Below are 21,808 nucleotides of genomic sequence, written 5' to 3'. Positions count from 1 at the left end.
GACTTGAATTACCGTTAAACCCCCTCCGCCTTTTTATACGAGACGAGTAACTACACATGTACATGAACAAGTTTTTATACTAATTGTTATTATGCATAATAATTAAATTAGCCACTGAATTATAATGGGTAATCAGCTACGTGTTTTTTGTTTTTGTTTTTTTGCGGGTCAGATTTATTCATATGTTGACTGATTTACTCCAAATGGTTCAAAGAAAAGAAAAAAAAAGAAACACTTGATTCATATACGGAAAGATAATGTTTTTAATACTTGTATTTAACATTTGGTAGGTCCGACCCGGCCGCACGAACCGACTGAGGCGTAAAGCTGCGACAATGAGAAATATTATATGACTGACAACTTTCAAAATAAAACTCCGCACCGGTGAAAACTTTGCTTTAGAGAGGGGTGGAAATCAGATCGTTAATTCAAATAAATGTGCCAAAACAACAATTCCAAATCATGTATATGACATGATAATCAGCAAAATGACATGATAATCAGCAAATTGACATGATAATCAGCAAAATGTGATTTTAGTGATAAGTAAAAGTTCTTGATGAGCAGTAAAACATCTGTCCGTCACTGATTCTATCTGATCATTGGTTTTGTTGATGCTGCCTTAACAATGTATAAGCAGCATTTTACTGTTGTACACATTTTGAATGTATATAAGTTAGGTTTATAATCGTGTGCACCTCACTAAAAGTACTATGGGCTATGTTTCAGTGAGTGCCTTTGTACTTATTAGGGTTTTGACCATAAAAACACAACACATACACAAATGTATGTTCATGTATTCATACAAATACACACACAAATGATTAGTATCGCATTCAAGGATAAAACAAACACATTCCCATGTACGATACAAACCCCGAATGAGTATAGATCAAGAGTTTTAGTATCTCGCTAATCAATGTATAACAGTTTGTCTCAGCACAGAGCTGGATTACATCACATTGTAACACTGACCTAATGTGAATTTAAGCAGGATACGTCCATACAAGAGATAAAGTTGTAACTATTTTCTTATACACTATCAATCGATCTAAGTAATTGATGGTGTAAAAGTCCCATTTCGTGTAAACAACAACTCTATATTTAAGATAAACACATTCATTTTGTTGAGGGGGACAAAAAAATCTTCAGTTTGACCTTTTTATGTCTCTCCAGGAAAACCATATATACTCCCGACATCTTTTTTCAAAGATTTTGAATTTTCCTTTTATGGAAATATTGTTTTTTTCAGAATCAGAATCGAAATCAGTTTTAATGCCAGGTAGGTAACAGGTTACATATGATGATTTGTGTGTGTGTGGTGTTATTACGGTGCATGTAGCAGTCAACATATATACACAGAATTAGAAAAAGAATATTGAATAAAATAAAATAAAATAGAATAAAATAAGATGATATGAAATAAAATTCCCTCTATTTACAATAAATATCGGGGTCACAGATGGTTAATTGTGAGTGTGGTGGATTACGTTAATATAACGTGTAATGTCCTTGGGGAAGGAAGGGAGGTGTCAGTGGGGGTACTGGGCCTTGTTGATATGAATATTTTTTTCCATAAAAGGTGGGCTAGGCATTCCTTTTAGCCATTGACTAAGAGACGAATGGGGAGAGGGGTTGGGGGGTCCCCGCATCTGTATAGCAAGTATTATTACCTAGGAATACTGTATTATTACTCAACGCCAATGGCAGACTTTTATTTTTTAAAGTACTCCACAGGGACTTCCGCTGTTGGGCCGATGACGTTTCGTTGACTTGACGCGGCTGCCATAAATTAGCGGTGTGTCGCTTGACCGGAGACATTCGCCCTCTTCTCCGTCGCCTGCTTGTTCGTGCGGGACACGCGTTCATTCAACCGCCACCATGATTAAAAATGTGGAAAATATGGTAAGTGGTGACTTATTTCATTTTCTGAATGATGCTTTCGGAGCAGCCATCAGTGGACGGTTGTTTTTAACGCCGGCTCCCTTCTCTTTCTCCATTTTAGGAGTTCAGTCTCCTGCTCTTACCGTCTCGTTTTGTAGTTTAAAGACGGGACTTTTGAATCGGATTCAAAATATGGACTCATTTTTTTAAATTTATGGTTCATACGCGTCCTCTTCGCTCGAAAGCGGGTGATGCATGTTGGATAACGTCGGGGTGACGTGAAGTTAGACTCTCATTCGTAGGGTTTCTTTACCGTCTAACTGTTTCCACGCTGTCCTCCGTTAATCCGGTCCGAGTGTGAACGGGGTTGCTCTTGAGATCCGGTTTGTAGGGAGAGCATGAAATTTGTCTTTGTTTTCTTCTTCAGGTTTTCAGATGTGAGGTGTGTGGGGTTTTTTTTAAGAAGGTTATGTTTCTAGCTTTCCTTTTTCTTAAGTGGGAAAGGGAAACCTTTTCTGACGTAAATATAATATATATATATATATATATATATATATAGTATTCACAAATCAGAACGTTGGTTCACTGGTGTTTCTGCGGCCCCTTCAGAAACAATGAATGGTGTAGAGGGAGAAAAAAAAAAGCAAAGCAAATGACTTCATACCGTTATGTCGAATCGGAAGCTAACTTCGCCTCGGGCTACAGTCGTCACCATGTGTCAGACTGTGGACTTTAGCCATCGTGTGTGTGTGTGTGTGTGTGTGTTAGAGAGAGAGAGAGTGTGTGTGAAGTGAGTGTGTGTGTGTGTGTGTGTGTGTGTGTGTGTTAGAGAGAGAGAGAGTGTGTGTGAAGTGAGTGTGTGAGTGTGTGTGTGTGTGCGTGAGGTTCGTCCAGTTTCCGCGCCTTAGCTCGCTCTGTTGTCGGCGTACGGAAGCCCGTGCGTGCAGAGCGTGGTCGTCGTAGCTGCAAATGCTAAAGTAGGGGCAGGCTAGCACCGGAGCGTGTTTTCCACACCGGGTGTCCCCGGATGGGTGGGTGATGGACGGGGCCCCCCCCCCCCTCCCCCTCTTTCCTTTCTTCCTTGAATGACCCGTGTGGTATTTCAGAGCCACTATTGTAAATGTGTGTATTCCTCGTCGTAACTGTTTTACATCATTTAGCACTGATGCTGCAGCTGGCAACACTTCAGACCGGCGGGTGTAAGGAGGAAACAGCCGTGTTTCGCCCCGCCCCTCCAACGGGAGACCCCGCCCCCCCTGAAAAGTTAAATAAATTTAAATAAATAAATATATATATATTAATTTTTTTTGTATTTTACATATAATGCCAAGCGTAAGTCATTTAAGGTCACTCTCCTTACACACCTTATTCCCCTTTCCTGCATAAAAGACTGTGGATGAAACTTAACGTGATTTGTGAAACCTATTCTTAAAGTACAGCCCTTTAATAAATGTACTCTGTCTCGACACACACACACACATATATATATATATGTATATGCAGATATAAATACTTTTATACCAAAGTGGGTGGTTGAGAAAGTAAACCTAAGGGGAACACTGAATCGTAATTTTTTTATATATAGACTTTGTATAACCTGAAGTAAGGGGTGGGCAGTATCTCCAGTATATTCCATGTATCACGGCTTGTTGCACATGAGATGTATTAAATCACTATATTGCGAATATCGCGACTACAAATTGCCACGTAAAATTTTGTAAAGGAGATTTTTAAATATCGTGATATATATATTGATTTATTATTATTTATTAATGAGCTCAAACTGTTTGAACTATGCGTGATGCGGTCTGGTGGTACTACAGCGTACTAAACCTAGGATGTGGAAACTATTGCACACACACACTTAAGAGTGAAAGCTTCCAGGTTATGTGTAGAAAATGTTTTAGGTTTAAAATTCTAACCAGCCATTGATCCCTGACAACAAAACTCCACATCAACAACAACAGTACTCTCCCGATCAGCTCTCACAAGACGCCATTCTCTGTTTTTTCTCGTTTCCTGCAGGATGATTTCAAGAAGGAACTGAAGGATGCCGGGGACAAGCTGGTGGTGGTGGACTTCACAGCCACGTGGTGCGGCCCCTGTAAAATGATCGGCCCGTATTTTGGCGTAAGTGGACGACTCCTTTTTAAGTTCTGTTTTGAAGTTGTTGGGCAAAAGGAAGCTTCTGTGAGACAACCCCAACTTACATCATGTTCACAATTTTTTGTTTTTTTTAACTTGAGGACAAACTCCTTGAGGTGTTTTATTTTGAAAGGAACCGTAGTCTGTAGTCTGTCATGTTTTTTTTGTTTTTTAAATGAGCTCTCTTCCTGAGGGATCTGAAGAGCATCTCTTCAGAGGAGGAAGGTTGTTGCTCTGGCAACCCTTTGTCAAGCCGCTCCCCACTTCTATTAGGACACGCCTCCTTTGTTGAAAATGCAAAGTGATGGTTATTAAGAGGTTACTGTTGGTTTTTTTCCTGGTCTAGTTTTATTTCACAGCAGGAAAAAAATACCGCGAAATATTATTTTCTCTCTCTCTTCTGTGTGAGTGTGTGAGAGAACTCCTAATGCTCACCTGATCCTCTCCTTTGCAGCAACTGTCGGAGAACCCGGAGTTCAGCAACGTGGTTTTCCTGAAGGTGGACGTCGACGAAGCTGACGTAAGTGTGTTTGCTCGTTTGCATTTCCCCCCTGTTGACGGTGTGTCAACCACACACACACTTGACAGAGAGAGAGAGAGAGAGAGCGCTCTGTAGCAGTTCTCCTAGTGTTTGCTTTGTGTATTGAATGGCGACATGAGCCAAACCAACAAAAACCAGGTAGAGGGACTATTACTTCTAATCCTTCTCACACACAATCAGACTATGCGTTAAATCCATTTCACCGGCTGGCTCATGTGACCAAGGTTTTTTTGGGGGGAGGGGGCCGTCAGAGCTGCAACTTGGTCACGTGACAACAAGCCATCCTGGAGAATTCTTAGGTTTTTTTCTGTGCCGAGTTCGGCGACATGAAAATGCAAATAAACAAACAGTTAGTCTTAAACATTAACAGCATTGTTAAAGAGGGATTCCAGCTTTTGGCAGATTGACTTTTGTTACAACACGCTGTCACACCTCCCGTCACACATCGTTTCACAGTGACGTACAAGCACACAGAGTATTTTAGCTTTTGTCCAAACTCCAGCTGATATCTGATCTGTGAAGCTGTTGACACCACATTTTTCCTAAGGAACAAGTTGGACACAGATGTGATTATTTTCCCTAATGATTTGTCTGCCCGTCAGTAAATCATTTGAAAATGGATTTACATGTTTTAGCTTCATTTTGTTTAAAGCACTGTACTGTATGATTGCATCAGCCCCCCTGACTGTTGTTCCCTTTCCGTTCTTTTCAGGATGTCAGTGTGTTCTGCGGAATTAAATGCATGCCCACATTCCAATTTTTCAGGAAGGGAGAGAGGGTGAGTATACACTGTACAGCAAAAGCGGAGATTGACACTGAATCTTTGAAACAAAGTTGTAATGTGTCGGAAAGGAAAATTAGAAACATTTGTTTTTAATCGAGTCGTGTTTTAGGTCACCTGATAATTAAATATTAATATTTGATATCTAACGGTAGGGGAAGTGTGTTAGACATACTTTTTCTTAAGTGGCACGTTCTCATGATTTGTGATCATCATAGTGCCACTAAAGCTGCTATCAGATATGCACTGAAGTCCGGACATCATTTTTCTCGTAATTTTTCCGTTTGTGGGAACGCAAATGTCCACAAATATTTCTCCGGACATTTTCCAGGGAGTAGTAAAAATCCTCCGGAACATTTACAGTGAGCGAGTGGGCACTGCTTGGTGCTTTTTTTAAGGGGAAATATTGTCACCTAATTTCCCCCGTCGACAGTGAAGATGGTTATTTTTTTTCATCCTGAAGAAAACAAATTTCTTCCAAAGAAGAAATACTTTGTTTGCTGGTTTCAGATTTTTTTTTTCCACTATCAAACAAGCAATTGACAATTTAGTCCAGGTTGAGGCTTGGTCACTCTGCCTCTGTTCACTCATGAGCTAATCTCACAGAAACAGAAAAAGGTTTATTGTAAGAATATAAAAATGCTCTTGCATGACAAGCCTCCAATCCAATTTGAACTCATATATACATTTTTTTTTTTACCCCCTTTGTGTGTTTCAGGTGGAAGAGTTCTCTGGCTCCAACCAAGACAAGCTGCTCGAATTACTGAGGAACTTAAAATAAAAATCCCGGAGACCAAATCCACGCACGACCACCTTACATAATCTTCACAGAAACCGCCGTTGGCCTCAGAAATTTTCACGTTTAATTTCATACCCAATAACCATCAGTCCCTCTATTCCACACCGGCGGTAAATTTTAATCCACTTATTGTAGTCCGCTCAGAACCAGATCCATCTAAGACATTTTACTCAAACCGGATGTGATTATCACTTTTTAAGTTCTGTACCATGAATTGGAATTTCCTCCTGAACATCTCTCTGTACGGTATGTATTCAACAAGGTTGAATTAATAAATGAAGATGAGATACATGAGCGTTTGTGATATTATTTGTGTATTTCAACACCGTTTCAGTTTGTTGAGTACAACATGACACGCACTGGATTTTTGTACTTGTGGTTTGTGATAAAAATGTGAGAATAGTTTATACATAAACATTGGACAACTGCATCAATAAGTTTTTACACATCGTAGCAGGAACAGGAAATCATCTAAGGTAATCAACTACGTGTTTTTTCTTTTTTGGGGTCAGATTTATTAATATGTTGACTGATTCACTCCAAGTGGTTCAAAGAAGAATAAAAAAATTAAGAAACACTTGATAAAAATATGCAAAGATAATTGTTTTAAATACTTTTATCTAACATCATGTAGGGCCCCACCCAACCGCAGTGAACTGACTGAGTTGTACAGCTGCGACAATGAAAAATATTACATGTCTAACAACTTTCAAAATAAAAGTCCCCAACACATGTATAGCAAGTTATACAACTCAAAACCAAGGCAGACTTTTTATTTTTAAAGTGACTTCCGCTATTGGACTGATGATGATTTAAGCGCGGTGTGTGGCTTGTTTAAAGACATTCGCCTGTTGTTCGTCCGGCAGACGCGTTCATTCCACAGACACCATGGTTAGAAATGTGCTAAATTTGGTAAGTTGTGACTTATTTATGTTTTGTTGTTATTGTTCTGGACATGCCATTGTAAACACATTAGTAAAAGTTTTAACGCTGGGTGCCTGCTCTGTGCCCATGCACCTCTTCCTTTCTCTTCTCCATTTTAAGGAGTTCAGTTTCCTGGTCTTTATGTCTTAATTTGGTCTCAAAATATATATACATACATGCATGCAGTGGTCAGTGCTGTCGCCTCACATTAAGACGGTTCTGGGTTCGAAAACAAGAGCTCCAGCTCCCCAATTCAGGACTAACTTCCCGGTAAACCTGTTCTAATTTCTAGTTTACCCTCAATCTTAAAACCAGTTTTTTGTTTGTGCGGTTAACGCTGTCATTACCTGTATAAACCCTGCCCACAAGGCCGATAAATGAATGCGAGGGAGTACGGAGACCGTCAGAGTCCACCGGATCTCTATCAATCGTACACAATTTTACGGATTCGAACCGCCGGCCCTTGGGTTGATGGATGAACGACTCTACCTCCCGAGCCACAGCCAGTGATAATACTATGTTAATAATACTGTATCATGGCTTAGTCGTGCTCCCCGGACATTTAAATGTTCTCATGATCAACAACGCTTTTCAACGACCACGGCATTTGCAGTGTCAAAATATAATATGCATAATATGCACAGCAGCAGGCCTACATAGAGAACATGTATGTTCTGAAGGATTCCTGATAAAGATTCATGCTATTGACTGACGTTATTAAAATATAGTGTTCACAAATCAGGAAGTGGTGTACCTTTAAACAAATGATGCGGTCTGGTGGTACTATGCTAAAGCCCCAAGTTCTAGAAACTGTTGCACACACACAGAGTAAAAGCTTCAAAGTTATTATTATGAAAATGATTAAGGGTTTATATGTAACCAGCCATTGATCCCTGACATCATCGAGCAGTGACTAAAACTAAGACGCCATTCTCTGTTTTCTTATTTCCTGTAGGATCAGTTCAAAAAAGAACTGAAGGATGCCGGGGACAAACTGGTGGTGGTGGAGTTCAAGGCCAAGTGGAGCGGCTCCTGTAAACTGATCGGCCCCTATTATGACGTAAGTGGACGACTCCTTTAACGGGGTTAAAAGGAGCTCTTAAATCGTTGGACCAAAGGAAGCATGCAAGGAGCTCTTTTCCTGAGGCATCTGAAGAGCATCTCTTTAGAGGAGGGAGGTTGTTGCTCCGGCAACCCTTGGTCAAGCCGCTCCCCTCTTGTGGTTGGACACGCCTCCTTTGATGGAAATGCAATGCGATGGTTGTGCTCATCAAAATTAACTAATGCAACCATTTTTTAAATTTTTTTATGAGGTTGTTGTTTTTTTTCTTCTCGTCTAGTTTTATTTCACTGGGGGACAAAAATACCACAAAACATTATTGTCTCTCGTGCGTTTTATCGTGATGCTCACCCGATCCTCTCCGTTGCAGCAACTGTCAGAGAGCGCCGAGTTCAGTGACGTGGTTTTCCTGCAGGTGGACATCGACGAAGCTGCTAGAGTAAGTGTGTGTTTGCTCCTGTGGACCTCCCCCTGTTGACGGTGTGTCAACCACACACACACACACACACGTGACAGAGAGAGAGAGAGAGAGAGAGAGAGAGAGAGAGAGAGAGAGAGAGAGAGAGAGAGAGAGAGAGAGAGAGAGAGAGAGAGAGAGAGAGAGAGAGAGAGAGAGAGAGAGAGAGAGAGAGTCCATCTGTGGAGAAGGATTACAAGTAATAGTATGTTTTATTGTTTTGGCTAATGTCGCCATTTAATACTCAACTCTCAAAGAAAAAAAAGTGGGACCTCACACTTAAACAAAGACGAGAGGGAAGACCTCCATATTCCACTAGTGTAAAACTTATGTACGCGTAAAAGCTGGCAACGCTGCAGCGTGTTTAACATCTGAAAATCATGTATTTACAACAGGTTTAAGCGTCATTTTCAATAAAGCATTGTACTGTATGATCACTGTACTATACGGTTGCATCAGCCACCTGACTGTTGTTCCCTTTCCGTTCATTTCAGGATGTCGCTCAATCCTGCGAAATATCAGCCATGCCCACATTCCAATTTTACAAGAACGGAAATATGGTGAGTACAGGGATGGGACGATACCTTTTCTTCGTGTCCAATGCGATACAGACCCTCAACCTTGAGCATCTGCCGATACCGATCCGATATTAATCTGAAACAATCTTTTCCCCGCTCGTAAAATACAACATTGATAATGTTTTGTTCAGGATGCACTTTGTGTTTTGCCATCTCAACTGTGAAACAAATATTCAACTCCCCTAACGGAATTTCTCATGGTCAGCACCATAATATTCCAATATTTAAAGAATGGAAAGAAGGTACTGTACAGCAAAAGCGGAGATTGACAGCGAATCTTTGAAATAAAGTTGTAATGAGCATGATGTACCTGAGCGGTGTGTCTTAAACAACCCTCCACGTCACCGGTCAGGTGGGGCACATTCCCCGTATGAAATCTGAATTTGAATTAATGTTTTTTTAAAATGTATTTTTTCCCCCCTTTTTGTCTTTCAGTTAGACAAGTTCTTTGGTCCCAGTGATGACGAGCTGCTCGAATTTCTGCGGAGGTTGAAGTAAAAATCCAGGAGACCAAATGGACACACACGACCTTGTCATATAAGCTCCACAGGAACCGCTGTTTGCCACAGAAATTCTGGTTGTAGTCCGCTCAGATCCAGATCCATGTGTGCCATTTTACTCTAACCGGATGTGATTTAGCACTTTTTCTAAATTATGCACCATGAATTGGCATTTTGTTGAGTTGATAGAATGAAGATGAGCTACATGAGCGTTTGTCATATAATTTGTGTATTTCGACACCGTCTCAGCTCGTTGAGCACAACATGACCCAATTTTGACACGCACTGTTTTTTTTGTGCATTAATAAAATTGTGAGAATAGTTTACCCATACATTGGACAACTGCACCATATGTTTATAGCAGCATATGTTTAATACCCTACTGAGCAGGAACAGGAAGTCATCTAATCAACTACGTGTTTTTCTTTTTTGGGGTCAGATTTATTCATATGTTGAAAAAGTCACTCCAAGTGGTCCAAAGAAGAGGAAACACTTGACAAAAATACGCAAAGATAATATTTGAAATACTTGTATCTAACATCTTGCAGGGCCCCACCCGACCGCAACAAACCGACTGAGTTGTGAAGCTTGCGACAACGAAAAATGGTGACATGTCTGACAACTTTCAAAATAAAAGTCCCCAGCACATGTATGGCAAGTTACACTACTCGTAGCCCAGGCAGACTTTTATTTTTTTCTAAAGCCACTTCCGCTTTTGGGCGGATGGCGGCGGGTGGAGTCGAGGCAGCTGCGGTAAGAGCGCGGTGTGTGAAGACGCTCGGCCGGTCAGTCGCCTGCTGCTCTCCAGGAAGACGCGTTCACTCAACAGCCACCATGGTCACAGAAGTGGAAAGTATGGTAAGTTGTGACCGATTTCATGTGGAGTGTTTTTGTCGTCGTTGTCCTTTCTGGCGACGCCATTGTGAAACATATTAGTCACACTTGTAACTCTCTGCCCACGCGCGCCTCTTCCCGTCTCTTGCTCCATTATTTTTTGAAGGAGTTCAGTTGCCGGGTCTTTGTCTCAAAAAAGAATTTATATATATATATAGAGAGAGAGAGAGAGAGAGAGGTTAGAAGGTTCCGGGTTCGAACCAACCGGGGGCTTTCCGGTTCCAACTCACCCTCGATCCCCAAACTGCTCCGACCGGTTCTAGTTCGCGTCGTTCACTCTTGGGCTCACCTGAAAACATTAAGCCCCGCCCACGCGCACACAGCTGACAGAAGATTGCGAGAGGACTCACTCCGGGAATTTAGACAGAATCCACCACGCCCACCCTCCCTCCCCTCCCTCCCCGACAGAGGCGATTCTAAAGCATGTTGGGGCCCCAGGCAAAACACCAAAAGGGGGCCCCCCTCGAACCAGCGTTCATCACCATTATGTTATAAATAATCTATCTTTTCAAAAACTATGAATGGTTTAATACTTACATTTCAGGGGCGAATGCAATTGAACACAGTTCCAATACAGATGATGACACTTGTGTGCCGGAGGCCTGCACTGTGGCTACTAAGGTCTTTACATTTACAGCGTAATGAAGATTTCAGTTTCATAAAACCACAGGCCGACTCCACAGACATGAACAATACATTTCAATGCACTCGCCAAACGTCAAAGTAAACCTAGGAAATAATGTGATGCTCGCGGAAGTCACGTCATTCAAGTGTCTCTCCTCCGGAGTTAGGTTTAGACAAGCAGCATTTAGTTATGTAGTGTTATATTTAATCATCATTATCTGTTCTATTTACCACTGTCTTGCTTTTTTTTTTTCTCCTCGTCCTCTTTTTTCTCCTTTATTTTTCGCTTCCAGAAGGGTAACTCCTCTTCATTTTTTGGAATCATGCACGTCACTTGCAACGGGAGCCGGTAGAGTCAGGTGGGGCCCCCCCGGGGGTCATTGCAAACTTTAGGCATTGCCACTGCTGTAGCATATCAGGTTTGTCAGGTGCTCTGCACCAGCACGTTTTTACCATGCTCAGTTGAAATACAGTAAAACATAGAATATATGCATCGATGTTGCGGTTGGAAACAGCTTAAACAGGCAGGAGGAGGAAATAGCCACTTAACTTCATATAACCTGAAGCTGGTAAGTGTTGATCAGCTGGCGAGGAGGTTTCAGGTTCTTCTGATTCTGAATGAAGGAAAAACTCCACACAAGGAGTATTCTACACAGGAGGGAACAGTAATCCTCTAATTGAATTTTGTACAGTGTTTATATAAATTATATTAATGAGCTCAAATTGTTTGAACTATGCGTGATGCAGTCTGGTGGTACTATACTAAAGCCCAAGTTCTAGAAACTGTTGCACACACACAGAGTAAAAGCTTCCAGGTTATCATTATGACAATGTTGTAGGTTTATATGTAACCAGCCATTGATCCCTGACGTCATCGAGCAGTGACTCAAACAGAACTCCACAACAACAACAGTACTCTCCCCACAGAAGCTTCAGGCTCAGCTCTCAGAAGACGCCATTCTCTCTATTCTTGTTTCCCGTAGGATCAGTTCAAAAAAGAACTCAAGGATGCCGGGGACAAGCTGGTGGTGGTGGACTTCACAGCCTCGTGGTGCAGCCCCTGTAAAATGATCAGCCCCTATTATAAAGTAAGTGGACGACTCCTTTAACGTGGTTAAATTGTCGGACCAAGGGAAGCGTGTTCGCAAAGTTTTTTTTTATTTTTATTGATTTTCTTTTTTTCAATTAAGCCATGTTAAGGGAGGGCAAACTTCCAGCAGGCGTTTTATTTTTGAAATGACTGTAGTTGCAGTAGTTTTTATGAATCAAATGTCTGTAGTCTGTCAGGGTTTTTAAAAAAATTTTTAAAGGAGCTCTTTTCTTGAGGGGTCTGAAGAGTGGAGGGGAGGTTGTTGCTCCGGCAACCCATTGTCAAGCCACTCCCCACTTCTAGTTGGACACGCCTCCTTTGCTGGAAATGCAAAGTGATGGTTGTGCCTATCAAAAATATATAATGCAACCAAGAGGTTTCATTTTCATTACTTTCTCTTTCTCTTTCTCTTTCATTGTGATGCGCACCTGACCCTCTCCGTTGCAGCAACTGTCGGAGGACGCCGAGTTCAGTGAGGTGGTTTTTCTGAAGTTGGACATCGACAAAGTTGACGTAAGCGCGTTTGCTCTTTTGCACCCCCCCCCCCCCCCCCCCCCCCCCCTTGACGGTGTGTTAATGCCACAAATTGTTCACGTGAGAACAAACCATCCTGGAGAATTATTTTTCTTTGTCTGTGCCGAGCACCGGGACATAAAAATGCGAATAAATAACCAGTTAGCCGTTAAACATTAACAGCACTGTTAAAGAGCGATTACAGATTTATTGGCTTATTGTGACCACATGCTGACCAATCGTGTATTTACATGTTTAAGCTTCATTTAAAAAAAAGCTTTGAACTGTGCGATCATTGTACTGTGTGATTGTATCAGCCACCTGACTGTTGTTCCCTTTCCGTTCATTTCAGGATGTCGCTCAATCCTGCGGAATATCAGCCATGCCCACATTCCAATTTTACAAGAATGGAAATATGGTGAGTATAGGGATGGGACGATACCTGTTTTTCGTGTCCAATGCGATACAGATTCTGCAACCTTGAGTATCTGCCGATACCGATCCGAAACAATCTTTTCCCCGCTCGTAAAATACAATATTAATAATGCATTGTTCGGGATGCACTTTGTGTTTTGCCATCTCAACTGTGAAACAAATATTCAACTCCCCTAAAGGATTTTTTTTATGGTCAGCACCATTCAAACAAGCAAAAAACAAATTTAACTCCTTACTGTTTATTAAATAATAAACATGAAATGATGCTGCCGGAACGTCGCTCAAGGCTTAGTATATACGTAAATAGGCACTTATTTGGAGGTTTACTGTAATAAATCAGATCGGATTTTACTTCTTATTGCTTCCGATCATTTTCATATTGCCCCGACACCGATATGGAATATCAGATCGGGCCATCCCTGGTATATACTTTACAGCAAGAGCAGAGATTGACAGTTATACTTTGAACTAAAGTTGTAATGTGTCTGAAAGGAAAGGAGTAACAGACTGTGGATCGGGCTTTAACAGCTTTGTTTTCACCTCTAATGTCCTTCCGGGGCAGAGCAGAAGAAACGATGGATGCCTTGTTAGCAAGAGTCCAGGCTCAGCGGGCTGATGCAGGCAAATCTCACAGAAAAAGGTTTAGTGTAAGAATAATAAAATAAAAGGGATAAAAAGCCTCCACGGAGTCTGGTAATTCTTCTGCGCTTTGTCAACACAAAATCCAATTTGAATGAATGTTTTTTATTTTTTTACCCCCTTCGTGTATTTCAGGTGGACCACTTCACTGGTGCCAGTCGAGACAAGCTGCTCCAATTTCTGAGGAGGTTGAAATAAAATTCCCAGAGACCAAATCATCACACATCCTCGTTACATAATCTTCACAGGAACCACTGTTGGCCTCAGAAATTTCCAGGTTTAATTTCATACCCAATAACCATCAGTCCCTCTATTCCACACCGGCGGTAAATTTTAATCCACTTATTGTAGTCCGCTCAGATCCAGATCCATCTAAGACATTTTACTCAAACCGGATGTGATTATCACTTTTTAAGTTCTGTACCATGAATTGGAATTTCCTCCTGAACATTTCTCTGTACGGTACGTATTCAACAAGGTTGAATTAATAAATGAAGATGAGATACATGAGCGTTTGTGATATTATTTGTGTATTTCAACACCGTTTCAGTTCGTTGAGCACAACATGACACGCACTGGATTTTAAAAATATGCAAAGATAATTGTTTTAAATACTTTTATCTAACATCATGTAGGGCCCCACCCAACCGCAGTGAACTGACTGAGTTGTACAGCTGCGACAAGGAAAAATATTACATGTCTAACAACTTTCAAAATAAAAGTCCCCAACACATGTATAGCAAGTTATACAACTCAAAACCAAGGCAGACTTTTTATTTTTAAAGTGACTTCCGCTATTGGACTGATGATGATTTAAGCGCGGTGTGTGGCTTGTTTAAAGACATTCGCCTGTTGTTCGTCCAGCAGACGCGTTCATTCCACAGACACCATGGTTAGAAATGTGCTAAATTTGGTAAGTTGTGACTTATTTATGTTTTGTTGTTATTGTTCTGGACATGCCATTGTAAACACATTAGTAAAAGTTTTAACGCTGGGTGCCTGCTCTGTCCCCATGCACCTCTTCCTTTCTCTTCTCCATCTTAAGGAGTTCAGTTTCCTGGTCTTTATGTCTTAATTTGGTCTCAAAATATATATACATACATGCATGCAGTGGTCAGTGCTGTCGCCTCACATTAAGACGGTTCTGGGTTCGAAAACAAGAGCTCCAGCTCCCCAATTCAGGACTAACTTCCCGGTAAACCTGTTCTAATTTCTAGTTTACCCTCAATCTTAAAACCAGTTTTTTGTTTGTGCGGTTAACGCTGTCATTACCTGTATAAACCCTGCCCACAAGGCCGATAAAAGAATGCGAGGGAGTACGGAGACCGTCAGAGTCCACCGGATCTCTATCAATCGTACACAATTTTAATGTTCTCATGATCAACAACGCTTTTCAAACGACCACGGCATTTGCAGTGTCAAAATATAACATGCCTCATATGCACAGCAGCAGGCCTACATAGAGAACATGTATGTTCTGAAGGATTCCTGATAAAGATTCATGCTATTGACTGACGTAATTAAAATATAGTGTTCACAAATCAGGAAGTGGTGTACCTTTAAACAAATGATGCGGTCTGGTGGTACTATGCTAAAGCCCCAAGTTCTAGAAACTGTTGCACACACAGAGTAAAAGCTTCAAAGTTATTATTATGAAAATGATTAAGGGTTTATATGTAACCAGCCATTGATCCCTGACATCATCGAGCAGTGACTAAAACTAAGACGCCATTCTCTGTTTTCTTATTTCCTGTAGGATCAGTTCAAAAAAGAACTGAAGGATGCCGGGGACAAACTGGTGGTGGTGGGGTTCAAGGCCACGTGGTGCGGGCCCTGTAAAATGATCGGCCCCTATTATGACGTAAGTGGACGACTCCTTTAACGGGGTTAAAAGGAGCTCTTAAATCGTTGGACCAAAGGAAGCATGCAAGGAGCTCTTTTCCTGAGGCCCATGAAGAGCATCTCTTTAGAGGAGGGAGGTTGTTGCTCCGGCAACCCTTGGTCAAGCCGCTCCCCTCTTGTGGTTGGACACGCCTCCTTTGATGGAAATGCAATGCGATGGTTGTGCTCATCAAAATTAACTAATGCAACCATTTTTAAAAAATTTTTATGAGGTTGTTGTTTTTTTTTCTTCTCGTCTAGTTTTATTTCACTGGGGGACAAAAATACCACAAAACATTATTGTCTCTCGTGCGTTTTATCGTGATGCTCACCCGATCCTCTCCGTTGCAGCAACTGTCAGAGAGCGCCGAGTTCAGTGACGTGGTTTTCCTGCTGGTGGACGTCGACGAAGCTGCTAGAGTAAGTGTGTGTTTGCTCCTGTGGACCTCCCCCTGTTGACGGTGTGTCAACCACACACACACACACACGTGACAGAGAGAGAGAGAGAGAGAGAGAGAGAGAGAGAGAGTCCATCTGTGGAGAAGGATTACAAGTAATAGTATGTTTTATTGTTTTGGCTAATGTCGCCATTTAATACTCAACTCTCAAAGAAAAAAAAGTGGGACCTCACACTTAAACAAAGACGAGAGGGAAGACCTCCATATTCCACTAGTGTAAAACTTATGTACGTGTAAAAGCTGGCAACGCTGCAGCGTGTTTAACATCTGAAAATCATGTATTTACAACAGGTTTAAGCGTCATTTTCAATAAAGCATTGTACTGTATGATCACTGTACTATACGGTTGCATCAGCCACCTGACTGTTGTTCCCTTTCCGTTCATTTCAGGATTTCGCTCAATCCTCCGAAATATCAGCCATGCCCACATTCCAATTTTACAAGAATGGAAATATGGTGAGTACAGGGATGGGACGATACCTTTTCTTCGTGTCCAATGCGATACAGACCCTTCAACCTTGAGCATCTGCCGATACCGATCCGATATTAATCTGAAACAATCTTTTCCCCGCTCGTAAAATACAATATTAATAATGCATTGTTCGGGATGCACTTTGTGTTTTGCCATCTCAACTGTGAAACAAATATTCAACTCCCCTAAAGGATTTTTTTTATGGTCAGCACCATTCAAACAAGCAAAAAACTAATTTAACTCCTTACTTTTTATTAAATAATAAACATGAAACATGAAATTATGCTGCCATTACGTAAATAGGCACTTATTTGGTAGGTTTACTGTAATAAATCAGATCGGATTTTACTTCTTATTGCTTCCGATCATTTTCATATTGCCCCGACACCGATATGGAATATCAGATCGGGCCATCCCTGGTATATACTTTACAGCAAGAGCAGAGATTGACAGTTATACTTTGAACTAAAGTTGTAATGTGTCTGAAAGGAAAGGAGTAACAGCCTGTGGATCGGGCTTTAACAGCTTTGTTTTCACCTCTAATGTCCTTCCGGGGCAGAGCAGAAGAAACGATGGATGCCTTGTTAGCAAGAGTCCAGGCTCAGCGGGCTGATGCAGGCAAATCTCACAGAAAAAGGTTTAGTGTAAGAATAATAAAATAAAAGGGATAAAAAGCCTCCACGGAGTCTGGTAATTCTTCTGCGCTTTGTCAACACAAAATCCAATTTGAATGAATGTATTTTATTTTATTTTTTTACCCCCTTCGTGTATTTCAGGTGGACCACTTCACTGGTGCCATTCGAGACAAGCTGCTCCAATTTCTGAGGAGGTTGAAATAAAATTCCCAGAGACCAAATCATCACACGACCTTGTTACATAAGCCGCTGTTGGCCTCAGAATATTCCAGGTTTAATTCCATACACAATAACCATCAGCTCCTCTATTCCACACCGGCAGTATATTTGATCCACTCATGTCCTGGTTGTAGTCCGCTCGGATCCAGGTCCATGTTACCGGATGTGATTATCACTTTTTAAATTCTGTACCATGAATTGGAATTTCCTCTTGAACATTTCTCTGTACGGTACGTATGCAACAACGTTGAATCGATAAATGAAGATGAGCTACATGAGCGTTTGTGGTATTATTTGTGTATTTCAGCACCGTTTCAGTTCGTTGGGCACAACATGACACAATCTTGACACACTGTTTTTTGTGCTTTAATAAAAATGTGAGAATAGTTTACACATATACATTGGACAACTGCATCAATAAGTTTTTACACATCGTACAAGTATATAGCAGCATACGTTTAATACTATCGAGTCTCTATATGAAAAAATACAGCTTTATTTTACAAAATGGTTCTTTGCCTTTTGCGGAGAGATGAGAATTAAAGTGTCAGTTAACTATACAAGAATTCCCTTCATAGGACGATTCACACGGAGAGGAGTGGGAACTTTTAGAAGTGATAGTATCCTGATTTCCTTTTCCTGCATGAGAAGGAAAGAAGAAATGTTTTTTTAGTTCTCGTGATTCGGGCAAAATGTTGACTAATCGCAAAAAATGTGCAAGAGCCCATTAGGAACTGAATGAAACATCAGTGCTTTCAGACGTGCATGAAACTGTTCTGGAGGAGGTGTCGTTTTTCCTGCCAGCCCCCTCCGTTAAATCTCTGGAACATGTCAGAGCGAGCAGGAGTAAATCAACAGAATAGATTCACAGTAAGCGAGTGGGGGCGCTGTTGTTTTTCATCCTGAATGAAAGAAACTTTTACAGCTTTTCTTAAAGTACATATTGATAAGCGTACATTTGAGTGTCTACAACAAGAAAAGCGACTTTTCCAGGTTTGTGTGGCTAAGGTACGATAATAGACACAAACACGACCATGATATCGAATCCCCGTCCCAACCCATGATAAAGTGGACATGTAAATACTCGCCGGGACGTTATTGGTACAACAACTGTGAGATTGTGGTTAAAATGAACACGGTGACTTTGGGGCTTTGTTGCTGCTGCTTCCTCTTCACTGTCATGACTTCTCCTGTAAGACTCTAAACATTTGATCTAGAAAAAAACCAACATCTTTTCAATAAAGTTTTCCAGTGTGTTAATGTGTCTGTCAGGTGTCACCTGGAGCAGTCGTGTCCGCTCCACCCTGAACTGCAGTGACATCTGTTCGGCCTGATGCATCTGCCTCCATTGAGACAAGGTGACGAACACACCGCTGCATAGAAAACACACAAACACACACGTCGTCATCATAATTATTGTAACTGCGGGTACTTCCTCGTGAGATATAGCACTGATAAGTTCAAAAGATTGTGTGAGGAATCAGGAAACGTGCTGTGTGCCGTTTATGGTCGGGTAGTCGGTTAGTGCTAAAGTACTCTCCCGGCAATAAGGAAATGAAAATAACTTCAATCAACCATTAATATTATATTAAACACATCACTACTCCCCAACAAACTATAACCTATCATTTGAAAGATCTTCAGACAAATATGCTGCTGCTGAAAATAAATATATATGTCTTGGTGGAACTACCCTTTAAATGTGTGCTGATTCATCTCCTGGTTAATGTGTCGCTCGCTTCGAGCTCTTCAGAGGACAAAACCTGTAACACGCTGTCATGACAGACAGATGGTGAAGTGCTCGTCCACTCTTCCTGCTTGATGTCGTCCGTTATCAAAAAACCCTCATTCACTGTGACACAACATTAGAACTCTTATTCAAAAAAGCCTTTTTAGGTACTGAATGAAGTAGAAATGTTTCAGGAGTATAGATTTAAAAGTAAAAAGTCCTAGGTGAGATGATCCCCTTTTTCTGTCAGATAATTCAAAGCTTTATGAGTATTTCCGTCGAGGTGTATACATTTTTGCTCTACACAGCAGGTGTGGTCACACGTACACGTACGGGCTTAAACCTGTGTAAGCATCAATGACTCACGCATGAACTCACCACTGTGACAGCGTGTGCCCGTCCACCCGCTGGGACACTCGCACTGGTAGGGCGCCACGCAGCGGCCTCCGTTCAGGCACGGCAGGATGCAGATAGCTGTCATTAAAGAAGGGAGGGGGAGAGGGGGGGTGAGCAGGAACAGGAAGTCATCTAAATTCGTGAAAGTCAGGATTTATCATCTGGGGATCACGCATGTGAATTCATTTCATGGCAATCCATCCACGGACACAATGGTTGTTGAAATACTTAAGTCAGTACAGACTGAAATAGATATTATCACTCATGAAGCTTTGACATTAGCATACAGTAGCTAAAAACCTTTGACTGAGCCAGAGAAAAATTAGGAAGTTATATTTGCGGTGGTTAAGAAAGAATTCAGACCACGATTTAAGGTTTTACGTGTTTTTGGAAAGATTGCAAATGTTAAAGAAATCAAAACTGAAATACATCATTTATAATAATGTGATGGAAAGTGAAGGGGTCTGAATACTTTCTGAAGTAACCTACTGTTGATATTGATCCACCCCCCCCCTTCCTTTTTCTATCAATATCTCATCAGTTTCCAATCTTGTGTGATCTTTGGTGATTATTGAATTACTGCCCCTTTAACATCATGTGATGTGTGAGCAAAAAAAAAAGAAGAAGATCTCAGACCCTCTTTGTGCTCCATTGTCTGATAAAAACCTGCTTAGCGAGCCGGTCATGCCGCATGCGTTTGTTTGAGCTTGTGTTGTAAAAAAAACCACACAAAAAACTTAGTGATACTAGTGTCAACAGTAGTGACAGATGGGCATTGATTAAATACTCACGCTCTTCGCAGAGTCGGCCCATCCAGCCCTCGGGGCAGGAGCAGGTGTTGGGCCGCTGACACACACCTCCGTTCTGACACTGCAGCCAGCACACAGCTGACGGAGACGCGCACACACACACACAAAAAACAGTTTGGAGTTAGAGGAATGTTGATGGACACGTACGTATACACAACTTGCAAATCCAAATGTGGAAAGAGACATTGTTACTCTACCATATCACAAGATCAATCGTCTCACCTTCCAGTAAATTTAGATTATTATTATTTCTACTGCACAGCCTCTAGATCATCTGGCGGCCATGCAACCTCATGCACAAAGCCGGCATTCACACACACACTGCAGGTTACACTCCTCCGCACAAACTCAAAAGTCATAGACGTTGACAGGGGGAACCCACCAGTGTGCGTTTTCACGTTTGTGCACTTCTGTATTAAAAACGCAAAAGCTGTTGAGGTAAAGGCCAGCCTGGATTCAGCCCATCGTTTTTTTCATTTGCTGAGGGTAAATATTTGAATTTCATGTCGCATGAGAATCAGTGGCGGTTTCTGTATCCGTGCGATCAACGTAATATTTGGATGGAAAAAAATGGAGATTTGAATTGGTCACTTGGTCTAAAGGTGGATTTTGCCTTGAACAGGACTGGATCCAGGCTACAGAAAGTACATGAGAGAGAGAAAGAGGCTTCGGTCACAGCACAGCAGTGGGGGCTGCCTTGTTTGACCACAGGAGTCCAGGAAAGAATTTCAGGGTTTTTTTTAAAGCTGAGAAGCTGCACGGCGTCATGTGCGAAAAAGCGATAGTCAGCTGAAGCGGAAGCGTCCTGGGGATAAAGGGGCAAGAGTCCCCCCCCTCTGTGTTCTCTCTACCTCTGCATGTGGGAGGCGGCGTCCAGGTGCCGTTCTCCAGACACCTGCTCCTTCCAACGCCCTCCATGGCGTAGCCGCCAAAACACGAGTATGCCGCCACGTCCCCGAACTGGAACACCGCCCCCCGCACAACCCCGTTGGCCACGTGGAGTGGGGGGCCACAGGACACCCCTGCACAACAGCCCAGATGGAACGACCCACACACGAGTTACTCACTACACCTACTTAGTGTCTCATGTCTTACGGTCCCTCACCATATCTTCGACTCTAAATAGACTAAACATTTCAGTCGACTGTGAAACCAAAGTTTAAAAAAGGGGCTAAGCCTGCAGGGGAGTGGACAAAATAATAGACACCTCACAATACTGTACAATAGCAGTTAGTTATGTTAAATGTCTGACAGTGTCAGAGGTGTTAATTCAACTCTTTGCTCATTTTTTCTAAGGCCTCTTATTGCTTCTAAGGTATTTCATATGTCGTCATTTAGTTTTGCC

At 41.6% G+C, this 21,808-nt stretch overlaps 5 protein-coding genes and 2 long non-coding RNA genes across 10 annotated transcripts in view; 4 read left to right on the top strand and 3 right to left on the bottom strand.

Annotated features, from left to right (window-relative positions):
* Window positions 1–1,750: 1,750 nt before the first annotated feature.
* LOC118287915 (thioredoxin) lies at window positions 1,751–6,439 on the top strand. The gene is made up of 5 exons (XM_035613558.2): window positions 1,751–1,905; window positions 3,910–4,014; window positions 4,484–4,549; window positions 5,283–5,348; window positions 6,070–6,439. The coding sequence occupies exons 1-5, from the start codon at window positions 1,882–1,884 to the stop codon at window positions 6,130–6,132; spliced, it is 324 nt and encodes a 107-aa protein (XP_035469451.1). The 5' UTR covers window positions 1,751–1,881; the 3' UTR covers window positions 6,133–6,439.
* Window positions 6,440–6,921: 482 nt separating this feature from the next.
* On the top strand, window positions 6,922–10,001 carry LOC118287907 (thioredoxin). Its single transcript, XM_047335906.1, has 5 exons — window positions 6,922–7,062; window positions 8,030–8,134; window positions 8,505–8,573; window positions 9,086–9,151; window positions 9,605–10,001. Exons 1-5 carry the CDS (start codon window positions 7,039–7,041, stop codon window positions 9,665–9,667), a joined length of 327 nt encoding a protein of 108 aa, XP_047191862.1. The 5' UTR covers window positions 6,922–7,038; the 3' UTR covers window positions 9,668–10,001.
* LOC118287941 lies at window positions 7,906–8,744 on the bottom strand. Its single transcript, XR_004785769.2, has 2 exons — window positions 8,486–8,744; window positions 7,906–8,310 (listed from the first exon to the last, which is right to left on the bottom strand). It is a non-coding gene; the product is annotated as an uncharacterized LOC118287941 (long non-coding RNA).
* Window positions 10,002–10,369: 368 nt separating the features above from the next.
* On the top strand, window positions 10,370–14,371 carry LOC118287866 (thioredoxin). Of its 2 annotated transcripts, XM_035613460.2 has the most exons (5): window positions 10,370–10,527; window positions 12,171–12,275; window positions 12,725–12,790; window positions 13,143–13,208; window positions 14,000–14,371. In XM_035613460.2, the coding sequence occupies exons 1-5, from the start codon at window positions 10,393–10,395 to the stop codon at window positions 14,060–14,062; spliced, it is 435 nt and encodes a 144-aa protein (XP_035469353.2). In that variant the 5' UTR covers window positions 10,370–10,392; the 3' UTR covers window positions 14,063–14,371. The 2 variants fall into 2 exon arrangements, with proteins under 2 accessions (XP_035469353.2, XP_047191861.1); XM_047335905.1 differs by lacking the exon at window positions 12,725–12,790.
* Window positions 14,372–14,525: 154 nt separating this feature from the next.
* On the top strand, window positions 14,526–17,804 carry LOC118287842 (thioredoxin). Its single transcript, XM_035613434.2, has 5 exons — window positions 14,526–14,777; window positions 15,621–15,725; window positions 16,097–16,165; window positions 16,594–16,659; window positions 17,452–17,804. The coding sequence occupies exons 1-5, from the start codon at window positions 14,754–14,756 to the stop codon at window positions 17,512–17,514; spliced, it is 327 nt and encodes a 108-aa protein (XP_035469327.2). The 5' UTR covers window positions 14,526–14,753; the 3' UTR covers window positions 17,515–17,804.
* On the bottom strand, window positions 15,497–16,577 carry LOC124850815. Its single transcript, XR_007031742.1, has 2 exons — window positions 16,078–16,577; window positions 15,497–15,901 (listed from the first exon to the last, which is right to left on the bottom strand). It is a non-coding gene; the product is annotated as an uncharacterized LOC124850815 (long non-coding RNA).
* A 69-nt stretch (window positions 17,805–17,873) lies between the features above and the next one.
* The window catches only part of svep1 (sushi, von Willebrand factor type A, EGF and pentraxin domain containing 1), an 86,818-nt gene continuing 82,883 nt past the window's right edge, over window positions 17,874–21,808 (bottom strand). For 2 of the 3 annotated variants that reach the window (XM_035613202.2, XM_047335903.1), the window contains 5 exons: window positions 21,315–21,485; window positions 20,446–20,541; window positions 19,637–19,732; window positions 18,809–18,902; window positions 17,874–18,168 (listed from right to left, as the gene is read on the bottom strand). In XM_035613202.2, the coding sequence (XP_035469095.2) occupies window positions 18,138–18,168; window positions 18,809–18,902; window positions 19,637–19,732; window positions 20,446–20,541; window positions 21,315–21,485 (488 nt within the window). In that variant the 3' untranslated portion in view covers window positions 17,874–18,137. The remainder of the gene's footprint in view (window positions 18,169–18,808; window positions 18,903–19,636; window positions 19,733–20,445; window positions 20,542–21,314; window positions 21,486–21,808) is intronic. The other variant, XM_047335904.1, reaches the window with a different exon arrangement.

This window comes from Scophthalmus maximus, chromosome 12, assembly GCF_022379125.1.
Source record: "Scophthalmus maximus strain ysfricsl-2021 chromosome 12, ASM2237912v1, whole genome shotgun sequence".
NCBI classification, from domain to species: Eukaryota; Metazoa; Chordata; class Actinopteri; order Pleuronectiformes; family Scophthalmidae; genus Scophthalmus; species Scophthalmus maximus.
This window is presented reverse-complemented; position numbering and strand designations above follow the sequence as displayed.

Coding starts and splice junctions, on each gene's coding strand:
- LOC118287915 (XM_035613558.2), top strand. CDS start 1,882: ATGATTAAAAATGTGGAAAATATG. Junction 4,015..4,483: donor TGATCGGCCCGTATTTTGGC/GTAAGTGGACGA, acceptor TCTCCTTTGCAG/CAACTGTCGGAGAACCCGGA. Junction 4,550..5,282: donor TGGACGTCGACGAAGCTGAC/GTAAGTGTGTTT, acceptor CGTTCTTTTCAG/GATGTCAGTGTGTTCTGCGG.
- LOC118287907 (XM_047335906.1), top strand. CDS start 7,039: ATGGTTAGAAATGTGCTAAATTTG. Junction 8,574..9,085: donor ACATCGACGAAGCTGCTAGA/GTAAGTGTGTGT, acceptor CGTTCATTTCAG/GATGTCGCTCAATCCTGCGA. Junction 9,152..9,604: donor TTTACAAGAACGGAAATATG/GTGAGTACAGGG, acceptor TTTGTCTTTCAG/TTAGACAAGTTCTTTGGTCC.
- LOC118287866 (XM_035613460.2), top strand. CDS start 10,393: ATGGCGGCGGGTGGAGTCGAGGCAGCTGCGGTAAGAGCGCGGTGTGTG. Junction 10,528..12,170: donor TCACAGAAGTGGAAAGTATG/GTAAGTTGTGAC, acceptor TGTTTCCCGTAG/GATCAGTTCAAAAAAGAACT. Junction 12,791..13,142: donor TGGACATCGACAAAGTTGAC/GTAAGCGCGTTT, acceptor CGTTCATTTCAG/GATGTCGCTCAATCCTGCGG.
- LOC118287842 (XM_035613434.2), top strand. CDS start 14,754: ATGGTTAGAAATGTGCTAAATTTG. Junction 16,166..16,593: donor ACGTCGACGAAGCTGCTAGA/GTAAGTGTGTGT, acceptor CGTTCATTTCAG/GATTTCGCTCAATCCTCCGA. Junction 16,660..17,451: donor TTTACAAGAATGGAAATATG/GTGAGTACAGGG, acceptor CGTGTATTTCAG/GTGGACCACTTCACTGGTGC.